The 23177-nt window shown below is 51.9% G+C and overlaps 2 protein-coding genes across 2 annotated transcripts in view; both read left to right on the forward strand.

Annotated features, from left to right (window-relative positions):
• Window positions 1-1039, forward strand: part of SUPT5H (SPT5 homolog, DSIF elongation factor subunit) — a 33167-nt gene extending 32128 nt beyond the window's left edge. Inside the window, exons 28-29 of the mRNA XM_008964641.4 lie at window positions 450-545; window positions 625-1039. Of these exons, the coding sequence (XP_008962889.1) occupies window positions 450-545; window positions 625-768 (240 nt within the window). The 3' untranslated portion in view covers window positions 769-1039. The remainder of the gene's footprint in view (window positions 1-449; window positions 546-624) is intronic.
• A 3850-nt stretch (window positions 1040-4889) lies between these two features.
• Window positions 4890-14298, forward strand: TIMM50 (translocase of inner mitochondrial membrane 50). The gene is made up of 11 exons (XM_003812235.7): window positions 4890-5325; window positions 6254-6404; window positions 7257-7288; window positions 7507-7528; window positions 9922-9980; window positions 10066-10185; window positions 10565-10669; window positions 10775-10873; window positions 12435-12591; window positions 12913-13019; window positions 14093-14298. Exons 1-11 carry the CDS (start codon window positions 4909-4911, stop codon window positions 14192-14194), a joined length of 1371 nt encoding a protein of 456 aa, XP_003812283.1. The 5' UTR covers window positions 4890-4908; the 3' UTR covers window positions 14195-14298.
• Window positions 14299-23177: the final 8879 nt, after the last annotated feature.

A 23177-nucleotide genomic window follows, 5' to 3' on the forward strand; every position in this document is an offset into this window, starting at 1 on the left:
AGAGGCAGGAGGCAGGTGGGAGAGACCCTCACGGGCTGAATGGCCAGGCCTCAGAGCTAGGGGCTTGTTGGTGAGGGAGGTGACCAAGCTGAGGTCCAGAGCTCTGGTGGGGCCTGCAGACCATGGGGCGGTCCCTGAGACCAGGTCCAGGAAGAGCAGCAGGTGTGGGGAAGACGCTGAGGCCAGTTTGGGACATGAAGAGTCAAGAAGCAGTCTCCTTTTTGCCTGTTAGCTTCATTCTGATGCTTCCCTTGCTGATTGGGTCACCCTGTCCACCCTGACATGCACCACAGGCCCCAGGCCTTGGAACCAGGCCCAGCCTTGGCCTTTCCTGCCCCCATTTCACCTTGAGTTCTCAGAATGAGCCCTGAGCCTGTGTCCCCTGGAGTATGGGCCTCAGTCCCATGTTGGGAGCAGGACAGGCTGACCAGGCTGTCCCCATCCTCCAGGGGGGCATGTGCTCTGTGTACCTGAAGGACAGTGAGAAGGTTGTCAGCATTTCCAGTGAGCACCTGGAGCCTATCACCCCCACCAAGAACAACAAGGTAAGGGCAGGGGGCAAGGAGATAAGATGGGGCTGTTGGGTGCTGACATGGACCCTGACCATATTCCCCCCACCCCCAGGTGAAAGTGATCCTGGGCGAGGATCGGGAAGCCACGGGCGTCCTACTGAGCATTGATGGTGAGGATGGCATTGTCCGTATGGACCTTGATGAGCAGCTCAAGATCCTCAACCTCCGCTTCCTGGGGAAGCTCCTGGAAGCTTGAAGCAGGCAGGGCCGGTGGACTTCGTCGGATGAAGAGTGATCCTCCTTCCTTCCCTGGCCCTTGGCTGTGACACAAGATCCTCCTGCAGGGCTAGGCGGATTGTTCTGGATTTCCTTTTGTTTTTCCTTTTAGTTTTCCATCTTTTCCCTCCCTGGTGCTCATTGGAATCTGAGTAGAGTCTGGGGGAGGGTCCCCACCTTCCTGTACCTCCTCCCCACAGCTTGCTTTTGTTGTACCGTCTTTCAATAAAAAGAAGCTGTTTGGTCTAAAAGTGCGTGTGTATGTGTGTGTGTGTGTGTGTGTGTGTGTGTGTGTATGCCGTGGGAATGAGGGTGTCGTTTTTAAGTGGGGTCATTTGCAGACCCCACTTCCTTGCTTTGTGGTTGGGGCAAATAACTGGACCCTACCTAAATCCGTTCTCCCATCTAGATAATAGTGATAGTGCCTGCCCCAGAGAGCTCTTGAGGGGAGTGTGTATGAGAAGACGTCGGAAGGAGATGATCAGAGTAGAGCTTGTCATGTGATTGATGACATTATATCTTATTCAGGCATGAATTATGCTAAGTGAAAATCACAGTATCCCCCAGGAAACCTAAATTCCTCCTGTGGTGCAGGATACAGTGCTTGATGGTCCTTTTTCTTTGTTTTCTCTTTATTTTTATTTTTTTGAGATGGAGTCTTGCTTTCTCACCACCTGGAGTGCGGTGGCACGATCTTGGCTCACTGCAACCTCCGCCTCCCGGGTTCAAGCGATTCTCCTGCATCAGCCTCCCCAGTAGCTGGGATTACAGGCGCGCACCACCACACCCAGCAAATTTTTTTGTATTTTAGTAGAGACGGGGTTTCACCATGTTGACCAGGATGGTCTTGATCTCTTGACCTCGTGATCTGCCCATCTCGGCCTCCCAATGTGTTGGGATTACAGGCGTGAGCCACCGCGCCTGGCCTTTTTTTTTTTTTTCCTCCCCTGAGACAGAGTCTCTGTCATCTAGGCTGAAGTTCAGAGGTATGATCTCAGCTCACTGCAACCTGTACCTTCTGGGTTCAAGCAATTCTCCTGTCTCAGCCTCCTGAGTAGCTGGGATTACAGGCGTGAGCCACCACGCCTGGCTATTTTTTTTTTTTTTTGTATTTTTAGGAGAGACGGGTTTCACCATGTTGGCCGGGCTGGTCTTGAACTCCTGACCCTGTGATCCACCCGCCTCGGCCTCCCAAAGTGCTGGTATTACAGGCGTGAGTCACTGCACCTGGCCGATGATCCTTTTTTTTTTCCTTTCTGTTTGAGGTGGGGTCTCCCTCTGTTGCCTGGGCTGGAGTTCAGTGGTGCAGTCATTGCTCACTGCAGCCTCAACCTCCTGCACTCAAGCAATCCTCTTGCCTCAGCCTCCTAAGTAGCTGGGACTACAGGCGTGTGCCACCATGCCTGGATAATATTTTTATTTTTAAATTTTTTATAGAGACGGATCTCACTATATTGCTCAGGCTGGTCTCGGTCTCCTGGCTTCAAGTGATCCTTCTGCCTTGGCTCCCAAAGTGCTGCAATAACAGGCGTGAGCCACAGTGCTCAGCGGTCCTTTTTCTTGAACCCTGATAGCAGTGACACCAGGATTGCTGTAGCTCATCCAATGACTTGGGGGCAGGAGTGAGTGCAATCTTAGAGACTGGGGCTTAGTACCCAGAACCTGTTTCCCTTCCTCGTTAGATATTCCTGTCTTTTTACAAATGTAAATGTATTATAAAACATTTCAGGCCGGGCGCAATAGCTCATGCCTGTAATCCCAGCACTTTGGGAGGCCAAGGGGGGCGGATCATTTGAAGTCTGGAGTTTGAGACGAGCCTGACCAATATGGTGAAACCCTGTCTCTACTAAAAATACAAAAAAAATTAGCTGGGCATGGTGGCGGGCGCCTGTATTCCCAGCTACTTGGGAGGCTGAAGCATGAGAATCGCTTGAACCTGGGAGGTGGAGGTTGCCGTGAGCCGAGATTGCACCAACTGCACTCCAGCCAGGGTGACAGAGCAAAACTCTGTCTCAAAAAACCAAAAAAACCCAACAACAACAACAACAAAAAACACCAAAAAACATTTCAGACGTTCAAGATTATATACCAAGACCACCAATGTCCCCATCAGCCAGCTGAGGAAACAGGAAACAATATGTACTAGATAGGACCCACTTCAGCAGCACCCTAAATCCATTCCCCCAGAAGTAACCAGGAGGGTCGAGTTCCTTGTGTCTTTCCCTTTCTTGAATTTGTATTTTTACTACCTTGGTATTTGGTTTTAAAGTTTACATAAACAGGATCTGATTTTTCTTCCACTCAATTTAAGGGAGGTTCGTGGTGTCTTATCTATAGCCTCTAATTCGTTTCTCACTCAAGCCCTGTACAGCCAGATACTGCTGTTCTTTGGCTGAGCCTCAGGTAAAATGGTTGGCTCTCCAGTCCTTTATAGAAAATCATGGCAGGAAGGAATGGGAGAGAAAACAGATTCTGCCTCCCAGCTCCATGTGAGGAAGAGTTTTATTATTAATTTTTATTTTATTTTTTTTGAGACGGAGTCTCCCTCTGTCGCCCAGGCTGGAGTGCAGTGGTACGATCTAGGCTCACTGCAACCTCTGCCTCCTGGGTTCAAGCGATTCTTCTGCTCAGCCTCCCCAGTAGGTGGGACTACAGGCGCGCGCCATCATGCCTGGCTAATTTTTTTTTTTTTTTTTTTTTTGGTATTTTTAGTAGAGATGGGGTTTCCCCATGTTGGCCAGGCTGGTCTCAAAACTCCTGACCTCAGGTGATCCGCCTGCCTCAGCCTCCCAAAGTGCTGGGATTACAGGCATGAGCCACTGCGCCCGGCCTATTATTATTAATTTTAAAAATAGAGATTGCAGTCTTGCTATGTTACCCAGCGTGGTCTCAAACTCCTGGCCTCAAGCGGTCCTCCTGCCTCGGCCCCCCAAGCGCTGGGATTATAGGTGTCAGTCACAGCGCCTGGCCAGAAGAGTTTTCGAGGGCTGGCTTTTCAGGTCGTTTTCTGGGCCTCAATGTCTATTTCTGACAATGTGGGGAAAAGAAAGAGAGATCAGATTGTTACTGTGTCTGTGTAGAAAGAAGTAGACATAGGAGACTCCATTTTGTTCTGTACTAAGAAAAATTCTTCTGCCTTGAGATGCTGTTAATCTATAACCATACCCCGTTATAGATGACGGGGTAATCTATAACCAACCCCGTGCTCTCTGAAACATGTGCTGTGTCAACTCAGGGTTAAATGGATTAAGGGCTGTGCAGGACGTGCTTTGTTAAACAGATGCTTGAAGGCAGCATGCTCCTTAAGAGTCATCACCACTCCCTAATCTCAAGTACCCAGTGACACAAACACTGCGGAAGACCGCAGGGACCTCTGCCTAGGAAAGCCAGGTATTGTCCAAGGTTTCTCCCCATGTGATAGTCTGAAATATGGCCTCGTGAGAAGGGAAAGACCTGACCGTCCCCCAGCCCGACACCCGTAAAGGGTCTGTGCTGAGGAGGATTAGTAAAAGAGGAAGGAACGCCTCTTTGCAGTTGAGACAAGAGGAAGGCATCTGTCTCCTGCCCGTCCCTGGGCAAGTCTCGGTATAAAACCCGATTGTATGTTCCATCTACTGAGATAGGGGAAAACCGCCTTAGGGCTGGAGGTGGGACATGCGGGCAACAATACTGCTCTGTAAGGCACTGAGATGTTTATATGTATGCATATCTAAAGTACAGCATTTAATTCTTTACCTTGTCTATGAACCTTTGTTCACGTGTTTATCTGCTGACCTTCTCTCCACTATTATCCTATGACCCTGACACATCCCCCTCTCCAAGAAACACCCAAGAATGATCAGTAAATACTAAGGGAACTCAGAGGCTGGAGGGATCCTCCGTATGCTGAACGCTGGTCCCCTGGGCCCCCTTTATTTCTTTCTCTATACTTTGTTTCTGTGTCTTTTTCTCTTCCAAAGTCTCTCGTTCCACCTAACGAGAAACACCCACAGGTGTGGAGGGGCAACCCATCCCTTCAGACAATTGGAGGTGAGGGCCGATTGCCTTACACGGTGAGACAAGCGGCCTGACTCGTGACTATTTTTTTGGACAAATCAGGCAGCCACTGACTCCCTTCATTATGGCCTCAGCTTTATCTCTGGGCAATAAGTGTGATCCCTTCCTTCGCTGCGTCCTTTGCAGGGGCGGTGGCGCTCTGCAAGGCCCAAGGGGGCGTGGTCCAGATGACTTTGAATCCCAGCTGTCGCCCCCAGGGCCAGCCAGGAGACTGGTCAGAGGCAAACGCGCCTGCGGCAATCCGCCCGATGCCTTCGGTCTCTCTCGGGCTTCCGTCCACCAGCCCCTCCCCCGCGTTTCCATTGGCTGTAGCTCCGGCCCGGGGCGGGCGAAGAGGGAGCGAGTGGGCGGGGCCGCGTGGCGTCAGCGCAAGATGGCGGCCTCGGCAGCGGTGTTCTCGCGCTTGCGAAGCGGGCTCCGGCTCGGCTCGCGGGGACTGTGCACGAGGTTGGCGACGCCGCCCCGCCGGGCCCCAGATCAGGTGAGCGGAACGAGGGTGGCGCTCTGAATGTGGGGTCCCTTCCCTGGAGTTACGGACATATCGCCGCCCCTTGGGGGTTCCGGGACGCCTCACCTCAGGGTGCTGAATGAAACGCCGCTTGTGTTTTGCGGCCCTTCCCAGCCTCCTGGGTGGACAACACTTGCTCCCCTAGGCTGGAGGCTGGGAATCCAGGTGTGTCCTTAGACCCCACCTCCCACCCACGTGGGTGCCGGAGGAGGAGGGGGTTACCGTTCCCCGTTTCAGTGACCACTCAGGTGATACTTGAGCAGGAGGGGCTTGGGATGCTGGAGTCCCAGTCTGGCCGTGGGAGTTATTTTCTCTGTGGCGTTGGTGGTGGCGAGGTAGACGTTTGGGTTTCCAATTCGACTTGCCTCCATGTTGACAGAGACCCAGCCATTCCGACCTCCAAGTCTATCACTTCTGTGCCTTAGTTCCCCAAGCCCCAGACAAGTGATTGCCCTTCCCCGCCTCCGCTCCCATCCCTTACCCTATAACTCTGCTACCTTTAGCCCCAAGCAGCCGGATGTCGTAACTCCCGGTCCTGTCTGTACCCCTTCCCCCACCACTTGTGCCCTCCGTTCCCTCTCATCCCAGTGTTTAGGCCCTCCCATCCCTTATTCTCCGTGCTTTGCTTTTCTGGGCTGCAGACCCTCCAGTCCTGTTGCCTTCAGGATCCTGTGCACCTGGCCTGTTAGCTTTTAAAACTCCTGGCATCCTGGTGCGGGACAATCTCGTTTTGACCCACTGAGCAGCCCCACTTCCTGACTGCTCCTCCAGGGACACAGATGTCCAGGGCTCTGTGGGTGTCTGCCTCTTGGCTCTTGAACTTGATTCTTCTTGGACTGGAGGGTGGGGACCATCCTGACCTCTCTTCTCTCTTGGCTGACCTCCCCTTTTTCAACCGCAGGCCGCAGAGATCGGGAGCCGCGGGAGCACTAAGGCACAAGGGCCACAGCAGCAGCCGGGCTCAGAGGGTCCCAGCTATGCCAAAAAAGTTGCGCTCTGGCTTGCTGGGCTGCTTGGAGCTGGTGGGACTGTGAGCGTCGTCTATATCTTTGGTGAGGGACATATCCCTGTCCCCCAATTTTGTTCCTTGGCCTCCCTAGTCCACTGTGGAACCTCCCACTCTTGCCCACTACCAGCTTCTCTCATCTTAATTCCCTGGCTCCTTCCTCAATAGGGCAGCCAAATAGGACACCTACCTTGAAAACCAGGGAAGTCTTCTTTCTTCCCCCTTCCACTCCTTAAGGTTCTAGTCTTTCTAGTTGGTTCCTGTACCAGGATACAGGAAAGAGGGGAAGATGGGGAAGGATAGGCCTGGATCAGCTTCCTAAACTTTGTCTTTCCTCAGCAGCCAAAAATCCAGCCTTCCCACTAGTTACTTTAAATCCCACAGACCCGGCCGGGCGCGGTGGCTCACGCCTGTAATCCCAGCACTTTGGGAGGCCGAGGCGGGCGGATCACGAGGTCAGGAGACGGAGACCATCCTGGCTAACACGGTGAAACCCCGTCTCTACTAAAAATACAAAAAAAATTAGCCGGGTGTGGTGGCGGGCGCCTGTAGTCCCAGCTACTCGGGAGGCTGAGGCAGGAGAATGGCGTGAACCCGGGAGGCGGAGCTTGCAGTGAGCCGAGATCGTGCCACTGTACTCCAGCCTGGGCGACAGAGCGAGACTCTGTCTCAAAAAAAAAAAAAAAAAAATCCCACAGACCCAAAAGACCTAGCCCCAGCCCCATTTCTCTCAAAGACCCAGGAATCTTGGCTCCCAGCCCCCTCCTGGCTTGAATCCAGGAGGCTGTGCCTCTCTCTTTCCTCAGATCCAGGAGTCCAGGCCCCTTATCCCACTCCTTCCTCGGGACCCAGGGGACTGGGCCCTAATTCCTCATATTCATCCTGGTCTCCCTTGCAGGAAACAACCCGGTGGACGAAAATGGTGCCAAGGTGAGGGGGAAAGAGACCGAGGCCTTGCCAGGAGTCCTAGTCTGTGGGTGAGAGGGGTCCCCTTTGGTCTGTTCAGGCACATTGCTGGTCTGGAGTGAGCCTTTCTTTCCCAGTGACCTTTGCCTGTTCCTCTTGGGGTCCTGGAGATTCCTTTTCTGTATGTGATGGGGTTCTGCCTCTGACATCCTAAACCTTCCATTTTTCTCTCTACCTCCCAGATTCCTGATGAGTTCGACAATGGTGAGTAAACAAGCACAGATTCTGGAGTCCCTGACCCTCTCAACTCTGTCATTTGTAAGGATGTCTCTCTCCCCATCTGGTGTCTCCGGCCCCTCCTCCTTCCACTGGGGAGGTGGGGGAGCCAGCAGCTGGATGGCTTTGTGGGGAGGGACATTACAAAGCCCAAGCCCACTTCCCTGGCCCCTCAGCCCCGAGCAGATGGTCAGAGACAGATGGGGGAGGGGAGCCTTGGGTGGGAGGGCTTGGGGACACAGGTGGCCTATCTCCAGACACATGGGTTCCTGTGCCTTAGACCAAGCATCTGCAGTTCCCAACTCCTTCCCCATCCCCCTCGAGCCCCTACCCCATTAGGCTCATTTTCAAAACAATGCCGCCTTCCTCTCTCCCCTTCTGGTTAACCAGCTTTTGGTGGTGAAGTAGATGACAAATTGGATAGTAGAGAGTAGCTGTCAATCCTGTCACACCTGGCTCTTCCTAGGAGAAAAATGAAATTGGTGGGTCCAGAAAGCCACCTGTTTATGCTGGGGGATGTTTGCAAACAGTCATGTTAATACATTGATTGTTTCATACTGGACAGTTGTAGAATCATGCTGGCTTCAACAAATCAGTATGCTGATTTAAATTGGGCAGGTAAATCTGCAGTTTTAAAGTGTATATGTTTACTAGCCTAACTGGTTTCAATATTGTGGTTTATTTTATTTTTATTTATTTATTTTTTTGAGACATAGTCTTGCTCTGTTGCCTAGGCTGGAGTGCAGTGATGCAATTTTGGCTCACTGCAACCTCCACCTCCTGGGTTCAAGCATTTCTTGTGCCTCAGCCTCCCGAGTAGCTGGGAGTACAGGCGCACACCACCACACTCAGCTAATTTTTATAGTTTTAGTAGAGACAGGGTTTCACCATGTTGGTCAGGCTGATCTCGAACTCCTGACTTCAGGTGGTCACTCGCCTCAGCCTCCCAAAGTGCTGGGATTACAGGCATGAGCCACCACTCCTGGCCCAATATATTGTGTTTTTTTTAAGAGGCAGGCCCATGTATTGCACTAAAAATACTGTATTAAAGTAGGTAGCCATGTAAGTTTACTGTTTTATACTGGATTCATTAGCCGGTAGTGGTGGCCTGTGCCTGTGGTCCCAGCTACTCAGGAGGCTGAGGTGGGAGGATCACTTGAGCCTGGAAGTTACAGGCTGCAGTGAGCTGTGATCCCGCCACTGCACTCTAGCCTGGATGACAGAGTGAGTCTCCACCTCTAAAAAAAAATAAGTTAAAATGAGAAAGTAAACTGGAGTCAATATATTCACTTAAACCAGGGTTTTTCACCCTTGGCCCTATTGATGCTTTGGACCAGATAATTATAGAGGACTGCCCTGTGCATTGAAGGATTTTTGCAGCATCCTGGGCATCTGCCTACTAGATGCCAGTATTGCGATAACCAGTTATATCTCCCAGCATTGCCAAATTTCCCAGGGGTAGGCAGATAGACAAGATTGTTCCTAGTTCTGAACCACTGTTTTATGGTATATGGATGTGTTTATATATTTATTGTGGTTTAGATTCAGCACACTGGATTAAAGTGGGCAGATCTGGAAGCCTAGTGATTCAAAGTGGGCAAAATACAGTGGCATAAATTAGGTGTGGTGGCTCACGCCTGTAATCCCAACACTTTGGGAGGCCAAGGCGGTAGGATCACTTGAGCCCAGGAGTTCAAGACCAGCCCGGTCAACAGAGCAAGACCCTGTCTCTATTAAAAAAGTATGTATACCCTGGTGTAATGTCAGCAGATTTACATGTATGTGGGTTTTTTTTTTTTTTTTTTTTTTTTCTGAGACAGAGTCTTACTCTGTTGCCACGCTGGAGTGCAGTGGTGCAATCTCGGCTCACTGCAGCCTCCACCTCCCGGGTTCAAGTGATTCTCTTGCCTCAGCCTCCCAGGTAGCTGGGACTACAGGCACATGCCACCACGCCCGGCTAATTTTTTTTTTTTTTTACTATTTTAGTAGAGACAGAGTTTCACCATGTTGGCCAGGATGGTCTTGATCTGATCTCGTGATCCTTCTGCCTCGGCCTCCCAAAGTGCTGGGATTACAGGCGTGAGCCACCGTGCCCGGCCTTGTATGTGGGTTTTAAGTGGGCCAATGTAATAAGCATTCTGTTTCATACCTGGGGTAGTATGTGGATATAAGTATCAGCTTAAAATAGGGCAGGTAAATAAATCTGTGTTCCTATCTGGTGGTATGTCATTGCCTTCTATCTTTGGACCTAGAAATGAGTTGGTTCAAACCAGGTAGGTATGCAGACCTGTTTGTATCTGGTAGATAAGAAACCCCTGGTTTGTCTGGGAGGTTGAGCAGCGGCTTATTGTGGAATCTCTTTGTGCCTGGTGTTCTCCTAGATCCAATTCTGGTACAGCAGTTGCGCCGGACATACAAATATTTCAAAGATTATAGACAGGTGAGCAGAAGCCCTGGGCTCAGTCCCCATGTCTCCAGCCCTGGCCTCCTTGTCTGAGCGCCCCCATCCTGTCCCTCTCCCACAGATGATCATCGAGCCCACGAGCCCTTGCCTTCTCCCAGACCCTCTGCAGGAACCGTACTACCAGCCACCCTACACGCTCGTTTTGGAGCTCACCGGCGTCCTCTTGCATCCTGAGTGGTCGGTGTGTCCCGGGAAAGGCAGTGGGTTGGGGATAGACCTGGGCAGTGGGGTTGTGATGAGGTGGACTTTCAGCCCTGGCTGTGCTATGTGATCTTGGGGAGGAGATGTCACCTGTCATTGCCTCGCTTTCTTCAGCTGGGAGAAGGCAATCATGCTAACACCCACTCTGTAGGGTGGTGTAGGTGTGCCCAGGCACACTATAAGTGCCACAAAGGAGCCAGACCCGCAGTCACAGCCCATGAACTTCTTGACCTCCAAGAGCCACAGAGACAGAGGGAGAGAACTCTGTTCTGGGAATCCCCCAGGCTGGATCTTTGTCCTCTTGGGGACTCTGAGGACCTCTGGGTCTTGGTGTTTCACTGTCCTCACTGTCTTCCCAGCTGGCCACTGGCTGGAGGTTTAAGAAGCGCCCAGGCATCGAGACCTTGTTCCAGCAGCTTGCCCCTTTATATGAAATTGTCATCTTTACGTCAGAGACTGGCATGGTGAGGCTCTGGGGCAGGGAAGGGAATATTGGTGTGGCGGGAGGCGTAGAGATCTGGAGGACCAGGGCTCAGCCTGACCTTTTCTCGCTCCCTTCCCACCCCCAGACTGCGTTTCCACTCATTGATAGTGTGGACCCCCATGGCTTCATCTCCTACCGCCTATTCCGGGACGCCACAAGATACATGGATGGACACCATGTGAAGGTGCCGTGGGTTCATGGGTGGGCCTCTGGGATTTGGCGGAGTTGGCACCACCTGAGGGAAGGAGGGCCCAGCTCTGACCCTAGCCTCACCTGGCTTATGGTTCTGCCCAGATTCGATTCCTGCTGGCAGGCACATGCCTGCCTCTAGCCTTGGCCAGACATCTGCACCCTTCTTTGTTCCCTGGAATCTGGGTGTGGGAGTGGGGGGAAATGGGGTCTCTCTAAAGAAGACAGTTGGGGGTTAGTGGTAAGGATGTACGATTTAGAAGCTGGTTTTATCTTGCTGTGTCTGTAACTTAGTGTTTCTGGGAAGGTTTGCTTATAGTTGTACATATGAGACTGGTTGGGGTTTGTTTGACCCAGGCTCTGTTACTGTGGCCAGTGCTATATTCAGGAGTCCGGATCTGCGAATGGGCCTCTGTGGGTCTGGCTCCAAGTGTCTGTGTGTCTGTTGGTTTCTGTCTGTGTCGTGTCGGGGTGGGGGTTCTGTGTTGCTCTTGGAAATTCCAAAATACATGGGCTGTGATCGAGGGTCTTGAAGGGTCTGTGTCTGGGTGCCTGTCTGTGTGGTTCCCTGGGTGTGGCTGCAGATCTGTCTGCACCTGTTTACTTGAGTGAGAGGTTCTTAAACCTGCAACATACCACAGTCACCTGGGCAGGGGTTAAACACGAGAGTGGCCGCCTCCCTCTCCAGGGAACTTCCTAATCACCTCTCTGTGTGCTAGGCCCTGGGTCTAGAAGTCTATGTGATTAGCTCCCCAATATCCTGGGGGTTGTTTTGTTTTTTGTTTCTGAGACAGGGTTTTGCTCTGTCACCCAGGCTGGAGTGCAGTGGTGTGATGAACATGGCTCACTGCAGTCTCAACCTTCTGGGCTCAAGCGATCTTCCCACCTCAGCCTCCTGAGTAGCTGGGCCTATAGGCACACACCACCATGCCTGGCTAATTTTTATTTTTATTTTTATTTATTTATTTTTTTTGTGAGACGGAGTCTCGCTCTGTTGCCTAGGCTGGAGTGCAGTGGCGCGATCTTGGTTCACTGCAACCTCCCCCTCCCAGGTTCAAGCGATTCTCTTTCCTCAGCCTCCCGAGTAGCTGGGACTACAAGCACACACCACCACACCTGGCTAATTTTTTGTATTTTTAGTAGAGACAGAGTTTCGCCATGTTGCCCAGGCTGGTTTTGAACTCCTGAGCTCAGGCAATCTGCCCACCTTGGCCTCCCAAAATTCTGGGATTACGGTCGTGAGCCACCGCACCCGGCCATTTTTTGTATTTAGTAGATACGGGGTTTCACCATTTTAGCCAGGCTGGTCTTGAACTCCTGACCTCAGGTGATCCGCCCGCCTCGGTCTCCCAAAGTGCTGGGATTACAGGCGTGAGCCACCATGCCTGGCCCTCTGTGGGGGTCGATGCCATCATCCAAAGCCGGTCTTTGAGAGGCCCTGCCATTGTGATCCCAGTATGTGTGATGCTGTGTATGTATGTTTTGTGTGTTTTGGGTCTTCTTGATGGGGGGAGAGTTCGGCACAGATGTTGACCTGATCTGTCACTCACTTCCAGGATATTTCATGTCTGAATCGGGACCCAGCTCGAGTAGTAGTTGTGGACTGCAAGAAGGAAGCCTTCCGCCTGCAGCCCTATAACGGCGTTGCCCTGCGGCCCTGGGACGGCAACTCTGATGACCGGGTCTTGTTGGATCTGTCTGCCTTCCTCAAGAGTAAGGCTGACCCCTGATCCCTTGGCCTCTGACCCCAGAGCCCCTGACTCTGAAGAGGAAGGATAAATGCATGATTCATGGCTGGGCGACTGAGGTGCAAGAGGTGCCTGAGCACCTTGGAGTCTTTAGGAGCTTCTTAGGATGTTCATGGAATGTTTGGGGGATACTTGGGGATGTTCAGGGGAGCCCTTTCAGAGCGTTCAGAAGCATTCCAGGTAGCACTGGCCGCCCCCGTGCCCCAGTGCGGGACGTTCCCCTCATGGGCCCTGCCTCCCTCTGGCCTTTAGAAGCCTGGCTGACCACCCCCTGTTGTGCCCACAGCCATTGCACTGAATGGTGTGGAGGACGTGCGAACCGTGCTGGAGCACTATGCCCTGGAGGATGACCCGCTGGCGGCTTTCAAACAGCGGCAAAGCCGGCTAGAGCAGGTTGGTGCTCAGATGCCCAGAGTGGAGGATCGGCTCTGAGGCTCCTGAAGGAGGAGCCTGGGGCAGTCCATCTCCACACTCTTGGTTTGGCTGTGTGACCCTGAGCAGATACCTCCTCTCTGCCTCAGTCTCTGTAACCAGGGGGATATAACACAGCCTGTCCTGTAGGGCTGCCAGAATGAGGGGATGCATTGATTCTGCAGCCTGCTCTGAGAACAGGAAGCAGGAGAGGATTTGAGATTAGGCTGGGAGAGGGGTTGCCCTTGATGGTCTTGAGTAGGTCTGGGGGCACCTTGTGGAGGTGGACTGTGGGTTTTAGATCAGGCCTGGAAAGAGGCTCCCTGGGCACGTGGCCCAAGGCTGTGGGGAGAGATGTGATAGTCTTGGTGGGACCCTGGTAATTTGGAAGTGGGACTGAGAGTATGGATTGCATCTGGGTAAGATTCCCAGGGGTCTAGGCTGAGGTTCACCAGATTCTAGGTTAGGTTCCTAGAGTTGGGAGCCCCTGAGTGCCCAGAGAAGTCCCTAGAGATTTGGGCCTGGGGACCCCCCAGGGAACCCCCCACCCCTGCATCCAGAGAGGGGTCATGGGGCTCAGAGGGCCCAGGGGCAGGATGATGCAGTCTGGTGAGGAGGGCCATGGGGTTTGGACCTGGGATCTCACCAGCATTCACCTTGGGGTAACAGGGTCTGCGATAGGATCTCAGGCTCAGGGGAGGGGTCCCTGGGATCTGGGGAAGGAGATTATGACAGTCTGGGGCCTGAGAACCTACTGCAGTTCAGGCCTGAATACCTCGAGTGCCTAGTATTGGAGTCTGTCGTCCCCCAAACATTGAAGCCTAGGCTTCTGCGGCTCAGAGCTGGCTCTTCCTAGTGTCTGGGGTGGGGGAACTGGGGTCTAGGGTCCCTTGTGTCTGGGCTGGGGGCCCCAGGGTTTGGGGAAAGGGGTCTGGACTTGGCAGAAGTCAGAAGGAAAGGTGGTCCCTGGGCTGAGGCCTGGGGACCTGGGCATCTGGGAGGAGGCTCTGTCCACCTTGCGCTGACCCTCTCCTCCAACTGTCCCCCTACCCCAGGAGGAGCAGCAGCGCCTGGCCGAGCTCTCCAAGTCCAACAAGCAGAACCTCTTCCTTGGCTCCCTCACCAGCCGCTTGTGGCCTCGCTCCAAACAGCCCTGAACTCTGGGCCTCCTCAAACTCAGTGCCTGGGTCCAGGGCCCCAGTGCTTCCAGACCAAGACTTGGGCCACCACTTGTCCAATAAAGTACATCCCAGACGCCACACCTGCTGTGTCCCAAGAGTCTCCAGATGGGGGCATCAGGGTGAGGTCCGGGACTCTTGGGTCATCGTCCCACAGTGGCTGATTGGCTGCCAAGCACAGTGGGGGTGCTTTGTTGGATCAGAGCAGATTTTTCACCCTGGTCTCGGAATCTAAAAACCCTCGCTGTGTCTTCCTGTGTGTTGCGTGATCTGTGAAAAATACATCTTCCTCTGACCACAGACTCCCCATGTGTGGAGAAGGGAAGAGAGGATATCCTGGCACTTGGCTTTAAAGACAGGTAGCTGCCAGGCTACTGTGGAGAGAATGTGTTATGGGCCCAGTGGGCCTCTGGTGGACCAGAGATTACCCCTCTCAACAGGCCAGCTGCTGGTTGGCTCCAGCCAGTGTGGCCTTGGGGTAAAGGGGGCCTGGAGTTGCTTGACACGCCAGTTGTTCAAAAGAAGCAAGAACTTGGGAATTTTTTTTTTTTTTTTTTGAGACAGGGTCTCACTGTTGCCCAGGCTGGAGTGCAGTGATGTGATCTTAGCTTACTACAGCCTTGACCTCCCGGCTCAAGTGATCTCCAAGTGACCCTCCTGCCTCAGCCTCCTGAGTACCCTCCTGGGGACTACAGGTGCGTGCTACCATACCCAGCTAATTTAAACAAATTTTTTTTTTGTAGAGATGGGGTCTTGGTGCCCAAGCTGGTCTCAAACTCCTAGTCTTAAGCAGTCTTCCTGCTTTGGCCTCCCAAAGCGCTAGGATTACAGGTGTGAGCTACCGTGCCCAGCTAAAATAGGGGTTTTTATATTAAATCTCCCTATTTTAAAATATTGGCTCCTAGCGGGGCGCAGTGGCTCACGCCTGTAATCCCAGCACTTTGGGAGGCTGAGGCGGGTGGATCACCTGAGGTCAGGAGTTCGAGACCAGCCTCAACATGGAGAAACCCCATCTCTACTAAAAATACAAAATTAGCTGGGTGTGGTGGAGCATGCCTGTGATCCCAGCTACTCGGGAGGCTGAGGCAGGAGAATTGCTTGAACCTGGGAGGCGGAGGTTGTGGTGAGCCGAGATCGCACCATTGTACTCCAGCCTGGGCAACAGCAGCGAAACTCCATCTCAAAAAAAAAAATAAATAAAAAATAAAATGTTGGCTTCTAACTAAAACAGGCAGATATGTAGCAGTGTTCTCCACTGGAACTTTCTGTGATGTTTGGTTCATGTTCTAGGTCTGTACTGTCCAGTACAGTAGCCAGTGGCCACATAAAGCTTTTGTTTTTTTTTTTTGAGACGGAGTTTCGCTCTTATTGCCCAGGCTGGAGTGCAATGGCACGACGTCGGCTCACCACAACCTCCGCCTCCTGGGTTCAAGCAATGCTCCCGCCTCAACCTCCCAAGTAGCTGAGATTACAGGCGCACACCACCACGCCCGGCTAATTTTTGTATTTTTTTAGTAGAGACAGGGTTTCACCATGTTGGTTAGGCTGGTCTCGAACTCCTGACCTCGTGATCCGCCCGCCTCGGCCTCCCGAAGTGCTGGGATTACAGGCATGAGCCACCATGCCTGGCCCCACATAAAGTTTCTGAGCACTTGAAATGTGGCTAGTGTGACTGAGAAACTGAATTTTTAATTTTGTTTTAGACTGGGCACAGTGGCTCACGCCTGTAATCCTGACACTTTGGGAGGCCGAAGCAGGAGGATTGCTTGAATCCAGGAGTACGAGACCACCCTGGGCAACATGGTGAAATCCTGCCTCTAAAAAAAAAAACAAAGTAATGAGCCCAGCGAGGTTATGCGTACCTGTAGTCCCAGCTACGTGAGAGGCTGAGGTGGGAGGAATCCCTTGAGCCAAGGAGGTCATGCGTGGCTGTGATGAGCTGTGATCGTGCCACTAAATTCTAGCCTGGGCGACAGAGCGAGACCCTGTCTCAAAAAAAAAAAAAACCAAAAAACTTAAGATTTTTTTTTGGAGTCAGGGTCTCGCTCTGTCGCCCAGGCTGGAGCACAGTGGTGTAACTATAGCTCACTGCAGTGTTGAACTTCTGGGCTCAAACAATCTTCCTGCCTTGGCCTCCCCAAATGCTGAGATTACAGGAGTGAGCCACTCTGCCCAGCTACTTTTAATTAAATAGCCACATGTGTCTCCTGTATTGACAGTGCCACTGTGTATTGAGAGTATGAGTCCCAGATTGTGTAAGTTCAAATCCAAGCTCTACCACTTCTCGGCTGGCTTGTGATCCTGTGCAAGTTACTTTACCTCTCAGTGCCTCGGTTTCTACATTTATAAAATAATAACTGGGCAGGCACAGTGGCTCATGCCTGTCATCCCAACACTTCAGGAGGCCAAGGTGGGAGGATCGCCTGAGGCCAGGAGTTGGAGAGCAGCCTGGGCAACATGGGAAGATCCTGTCTCTTGCGGGGGGGAAAAAAAAGTTCTTGTCTCAGGCTAGCTTTGGGGACCAAATGAAGCACTCCCATGTAGGCACTCAAATGGAACTATGTAAACATTAGGCAAGGCACCTCTGCCTCAGTTTCCTCATCTCTAAAATGGGGTGATGGTAGTATGTTAGCAGAGTGGTTGTGAGGAGTGAACGGGACAGTCCGTATGCGGGTTATATGTATATATTCCCAGGTGCTTGCTGTTACCAGGCCATATGGGTTATTCACAGATTGAAATATCTTAGCTGGGCACGGTGGCTCACCCCTATAATCCCAGCACTTTGGGAGACCGAGGCGGGTGGATCACCTGAGGTCAGGAGTTCGAGACCAGCCTGGCCAACATGGTGAAACCCTGTCTCTACTAAAAAAATACAAATAAATTAGCTGGGCATGGTGGTGGGTGCCTGTAATCCCAGCTACTTGGGAGGCTGAGGCAGGAGAATCGATTAAACCCGGGAGGCACAGGTTGCAGTGAGCCGAGATCACACCATTGCACTCCAGCCTGGGTGACAGAGTAAGACTCTGTCTCAAAAAAACAAAACAAAACAAAACAAAAAACCAGTTTGACTTTATCTCCCTCGCCCTGCCTCCATCCCCACATTGCCCCCCACTGTCCCAGTCTCCTACTCCAGCCTTTCATCTAGAGCTAACTGATTAAATATTCTAAGATGATCTTCCCTGGTGTGTGTGATGATAATTAAAAGGCATTCAGAACTGTGTGGACCAGACTGAACCTCTGCACTCTAGATTTTTTTTTTTTTTGAAGCCTCTACAAAGAAGAATTAAAATTTACACCATGACTCTTTGTCCTGGGGTGCACTGTCTGTAAGCCAGTGGAGTTATTTCCCAAAATCCTTGGTCCTTCCCAGCTTGAGGAAGTCTGCAGGACTGAGGGAGGGGACCTGTGCTTTTTTTTTTTGTTTTTTTGAGATGGAGTCTCTGTTGCCCAGGCTGGAGTGCAGTGGGGCGATCTCGGCTCACTGCACCCTGCACCTCCTGGGTTCAAGTGATTCTCCTGCCTCAGGCTCCCAAGTAGCTGGGATTACAGGCATGTGCCACTGTCAGGCCTCTGAGCCCAAGCCAAGCCATTGCATCCCCTGTGACTTGCACATATACACCCAGATGGCCTGAAGTAACTGAAGAATCACAAAAGAAGTGAAAAGGCCCTGCCCCGCCTTAACTGATGACATTCCACCATTGTGATTTGTTCCTGCCCCACCTTAACTGAGTGATTAACCCTGCGAATTTCCTTCTCCTGGCTCAGAAGCACCCCCACTGAGCACCTTGCGACCCCCCACTCCTGCCCGCCAGAGAACAACCCCCTTTGACTGTAATTTTCCATTACCTTCCCAAATACTATAAAACGGCCCCACCCCTATCTCCCTTCGCTGACTCTTTTCGGACTCAGCCCACCTGCACCCAGGTGAAATAAACAGCTTTATTGCTCACACAAAGCCTGTTTGGTGGTCTCTTCACACGGATGCGCATGAAAGCCACCACACCCAGTTAATTTTTGTATTTTTAGTAGAGACGGTTTCACCATGTTGGCCAGGCTGGTCTCGAACTCCTGACCTGAGGCGATCTGCCTGCCTCAGACTTCCAAAGTATGGGGATTACAGGTGTGAGCCACTGTGCCCGGCCTAATTTTTGTATTTTTAGTAGAGACGGGGTTTCACCCCGTTGGTCAGGCTGGTCTTGAACTTCTGACCTCATGATCCACCTGCCTCGGCCTCCCAAAGTGCTGGGATTACAGGCGTGAGCCACCGCGCCTGGCTTTTTGTTTTGTTTTGAGACAGTGTCTCACTCTTGCTCACACTGGAGTGCAGTGGCGCTGTCACCACTCACTGCAGCCTCGACCTCCTAGGCCCTCGTGATCCTCCCACCTCAGCCTCCCAAGTAACTGAGACTACAGGCACATGCCAACATGCCGAGCTAATTTTTTGCATTTTTTTTTTTTTTTTTTAAGAGAGATGAGGTTTCAGGCCGGGCACGGTGGCTCACAGCTGTCATCCCAGCACTTTGGGAGGCCAAGGTGGGCGAATCACGAGGTCAGGAGTTCAAGACCAGCCTGGCCAACTTGGTGAAACCCCGCCTCTACTAAAAATACCAAAGAGTGGCTGGGCGTAGTGGTGGGCACCTGTAATCCCAGCCACTCGGAGGCTGAGGCAGGAGAATCGCTTGAACCCAGGAGGCGGAGGTTGCAGTGAGCCGAGATCGCAACACTGCACTCCAGCCCAGGTGACAGAGTGAGACTCTGTCTCAAAAAAACCAAAGCTCTGCTGTCATGAGCTGATGTTCAGTGTTCTCATGGAGGAGACAAACAATGATCAGATAACTTCCTAGGGTAATAAATGCATAAAGAAAAAGTATAGCAAGGAGCAGCAGTGATCTGGGGACTCAGAGGACTGGTTTAGACCTGATGGGATGGTCGGGAGGCCTCTTGGGAAGGCGCATCTGAGCAGAGATGGGATGAAGTGAGGAGGGAAGCCCTGGGATAGCTGAGTGTGCCTGAGGCACACTCAGGGCCTCATGCTTACCGCAAGGCCTCCGCAGTTGCTGTTCGCTCTGCCAGAAGTGTTTTTCCCTAGAGACTACACAACTTACTCCTTTAGGCCTTTGCTTAAATGTGACCTTAGCATGGCCTATTTTTTTTTTTTTTTTTTTGAGACAGTCTTGCTCTGTTGTCCAGGCTGGAGTACAGTGGTGTGATCTTGGCTTACTGCAACCTCCACCTCCAAGATTCAAGCGATTCTCCTGCCTCAGCCTCCCCAGTAGCTGGGACTACAGGCGTCCACCACTATGCCCGACTAAGTTTTGTATTTTTAGTAGAGATGGGGTTTCATCATGTTGGCCAGGCTGGTCTCGAACTCCTGACCTCAAATGATCTGCCTGCCTCAGCCTCCCAAAGTACTGGGATTACAGGTGTGAGCCACTGCGCCTGGCCAGCATGGCCTTCTATGGTGACTACGGTCAACATATAAAGAAAAGTTGTGAATAGCCAGAAAGATGCTCAGAAATCCCTTAAAGTACACGACACGACACACGCACACACACCACAAGAAAATCCACAAGAAATGCCATCGTGCCTGCCACAAACCTTCACAAAGGCTGGCAATTTTTATGATCTTTAAAATTTTAGAGCCAGGCTCAGTGGCTCACGCCTGTAATTGCAGCACTTTAGGAGGCTGAGACAGGAGCATCACTCAAGGCCAGGAGTTCAAGACCAACCTAGGTAACATAGTGAGACTCTAGGAAAAAAACAAAAACAAAAAAACAGGCCAGGCGTGGTGGTGGGCGCCCATAATCCTAGCTAAATGGGAGGCTGAGGCAGGAGAATGGCTTGAACCCGGGAGGCGGAGATTGCAGTGAGCCGAGATTGAGCCACTGCACTGCAGCCTGGGTGACAGAGCGAGACTCCGTCTCAAAAAAACAAAACAAAAACAAAAAAACCCCAAACAAAACAAAACAAAACAAAAACAAACATTCTGAGATATCTCAGACCTGGAATCCGTTCCCCCCAATGATCATCCAGGGCAGGAATTTGCTTCCTTCCATAGCTGGTTGCCCAAATTCTGTTAAAATATATTCTGTGATGGGAAGCCTATTCCCTCACCTAACCCAATATTAGACCTAATTTGCCTCCAGGTGACTTTGGTTTACAAGGTCTGGCTTTACTCCTTGGGGCCACATAACCTGTCTGACCTCGGGGGGATGTGGAAGGAGGGTCTCAAATGTCAGCCTCAGAAGCTTACATATTTAGAAGGCACTGGGGAGCTACAGAAAAGTCTAATGCAGGTGAAGGAAATGGTCTGATTTGTGCTTAGATAAACCCCACAGGGCCAGGCATGGAGGCTCATGCCTGTAATCTCAGCACTTTGGAAGGCCGAGGTGGGAGGATCGCTTTTGCCCAGGAGTTCAGCCTGGGCAACATAGGGAGACCCCATCTCTACCAAAAATAATAGCCAGGTGTGGTGGCTCATGCTTGTAATCCTAGCTACTTGGGAGGCTGAGGTGGGAGGATCATTTAAGCCCAGGAAGTTGAGGCTGCAGTAAGCTAGGATAATGCCACTGCACCGCAGCCTGGGCAACAGAGACCCCATCTCAAAAAAATAAAGACCTCATAGGCCAGAATGGTCAAGGCTGAGGGAGGCACAGACAGAGGGGTCGGGCAGAATAAAAGAATCATAGGGGGATGTGGGAGCTCAGAGGAGGTGCTTGATGCTTCTGGGGAGTGTTAGGTAGTGCTGCCTGGAGGAGGTGAAGTCTGAATGGTGAAAAAGGAATTAAAGAAGGGAGTGGAGCCGGGCACGTTGGGTCACGCCTGTAATCCCAGCACTTTGGGAGGCCGAGGTGGGCGGATCACGAGGTCAGGAGTTGAAGACCAGCCTGGCCAAGATGGTGAAACGCTGTCTCTACTAAAAATACAAAAATTAGCGAGGCGTGGTGGTGCGCACCTGTAATCCCAGCTACTCGGGAGGCTGAGGCAGGAGAATCGCTTGAAACTGGAAGGTGGAGGTTGCAGTGAGTGGAGATGGAGCCGCTGCACTCCAGCTTGGGCAAAGAATAAAACTCCATCTCAAACAATAATAATAAATTAAAAAAAAATAAGGGAGTGGAAAAGACAAATACAGGGAAAAGGAGCCTGGGATGTTCTGCCCAATCTGACCCATGGCGCTGCCTTGCTCAAACACCACTGTTGTCAGAATTAAGAGAAGAATCTTTAGGCTGTTTTTTTCTCCTCCTCCTCCTCCTTTTCTTTTTTTTGTAGAAAAGTGTGTCTTGCTGTGTTGCCCAGGCTGGTCTCAAATTCCTGGCCTCAAGCAGTCCCCTGCCTCAGCCTCGGAAAGTACTGGGATTATAGGCGTGAGCCGCTGTGCCCAGCCTGGTCTTCTTTCATTCATTAAAAAATTAACTGGGCAGGGATTAGTGGCTCATGCTTGTAATCCCAGCAATTTGGGAAGCCGAGGTGGGTGGACCACCTGAAGGTCAGGAGTTCGAGACCAGCCTGGCCAACATGGTGAAACCCCGTCTCTACTAAAAATATAAAAAATTAGCCGAGTGTGGTGGCGGGTGCCTGTAATCCCAGCTACTCTGGAGGCTGAGGCAGCAGAATCGCTTGAACCCGGGAGATGGAGGTTGCAGTGAGCCAAGATCGCATCATTGCACTCCAGCCTGGGCAACAAGAGCAAAACTTCTTCTTCTGAAAAAAACAACAACAGCAACAACAAAAAACAGAGCGCCTACTGTATGCCTGGCTCTGCTGGGCTAGGCTTCGTTGGTTACTGTATCTTACTTCTCTGGAAAAAGACATATAAATTGAACCTGTATTTTCCCCTATAATTATTAGCCTCTAAGCACTAAAGTTTTTTACTTTGGGGGGAAAAACAAAGAAGTTACCCCAGCTCAAGGGTTTTGCCCCATGCCTGGCAGGGAGCAATTATGACCAGAGGGGCTGGGACATCTGCTCCTAATTGGCTTTTCCTGCTGAGGTCCTGGAATACTAAAGGGTTTCTGAAGGGCCCGGGATGTCCCCCGCCCAGTTCTTCTGGGGTGGGGGAGCGGGTCCCTGTATGTGAAGACGGAATTTCCTGCCCATTTGCTCCTCACACCTTCCGGAGGCCAAACGGGCAGCCCAGCTGCGGCCCGAAGGGGGAGGGGCTCGGCCGCCCGGCAGATGGCGGCATTTACATACAGCTGGGAGCCCCCTCTTGAGGCCGAGCTCCTCGCCCTGGCGTCTGGTGCGTCCGCGATGCGGGGTTTGGGAGGGTGGCTTTGTCTTGGGGAGGGAGAACACACACACGCCTGCACACAGGGGTCCACAAAGAGCCCTGGATCTTCATCGTATCCACACACAGCTACACCCGTGGATCTCCCAAACCCAGTCTCATTCACACAAACCAGCGCACACAGGGGTCTACAAAGAACTCCGGATCTTCATCGTATTCACACGCGGCTGCATCCGTGGACCTCTCAAACCCAGTCTCATTCACACACAGGCGCCCTCAGCCATTCACCACCTTGCACAGCCTCTACCACACCCGCACAGAGCACAAAGTCGCAGGTTTATACGCCTATACAGGATCTCCCATAAACACACACGCACAGAGAAGCAGCCACACAGCCACACAATCTCAAAGCGTCACACAATCACGAAGTCGTGTACACTTCTAGTGTCCCACTCGGGTGTGCGTGCAGAATCAGAATTGTTTACAACCTCATAAATGTGTCAACCACACACAACTCCAGGAGTATGCTGAGCCGCACAGTCCCACGTGGACTCACAATGACAAAGTCATGTGCACCCTCCGGTAGCTCTGGTTCATACCACACACACAAAATCTTAAAATCATGTACAACCTCACACACAGGCTTAGCCCCCTAACCCCACCCCACCCCAGCCACACAAAAAGTCGCGGGATCACCCACGCATGACCTCGCTCGTGCCCACGACCACAGACGGA

Source organism: Pan paniscus, chromosome 20, assembly GCF_029289425.2.
Source record: "Pan paniscus chromosome 20, NHGRI_mPanPan1-v2.0_pri, whole genome shotgun sequence".
Lineage (NCBI taxonomy): Eukaryota > Metazoa > Chordata > Mammalia > Primates > Hominidae > Pan > Pan paniscus.

Bases quoted from the DNA above. Each gene is read 5' to 3' on its own strand.
- TIMM50 (XM_003812235.7), top strand. From the start codon at position 4,909: ATGGCCTCAGCTTTATCTCTGGGCAATAAGTGTGATCCCTTCCTTCGC. The intron at 6,405-7,256 runs GTGAGGGACATA...TCTCCCTTGCAG, and splicing joins GAGCGTCGTCTATATCTTTG to GAAACAACCCGGTGGACGAA. The intron at 10,186-10,564 runs GTGTGTCCCGGG...CTGTCTTCCCAG, and splicing joins TCTTGCATCCTGAGTGGTCG to CTGGCCACTGGCTGGAGGTT.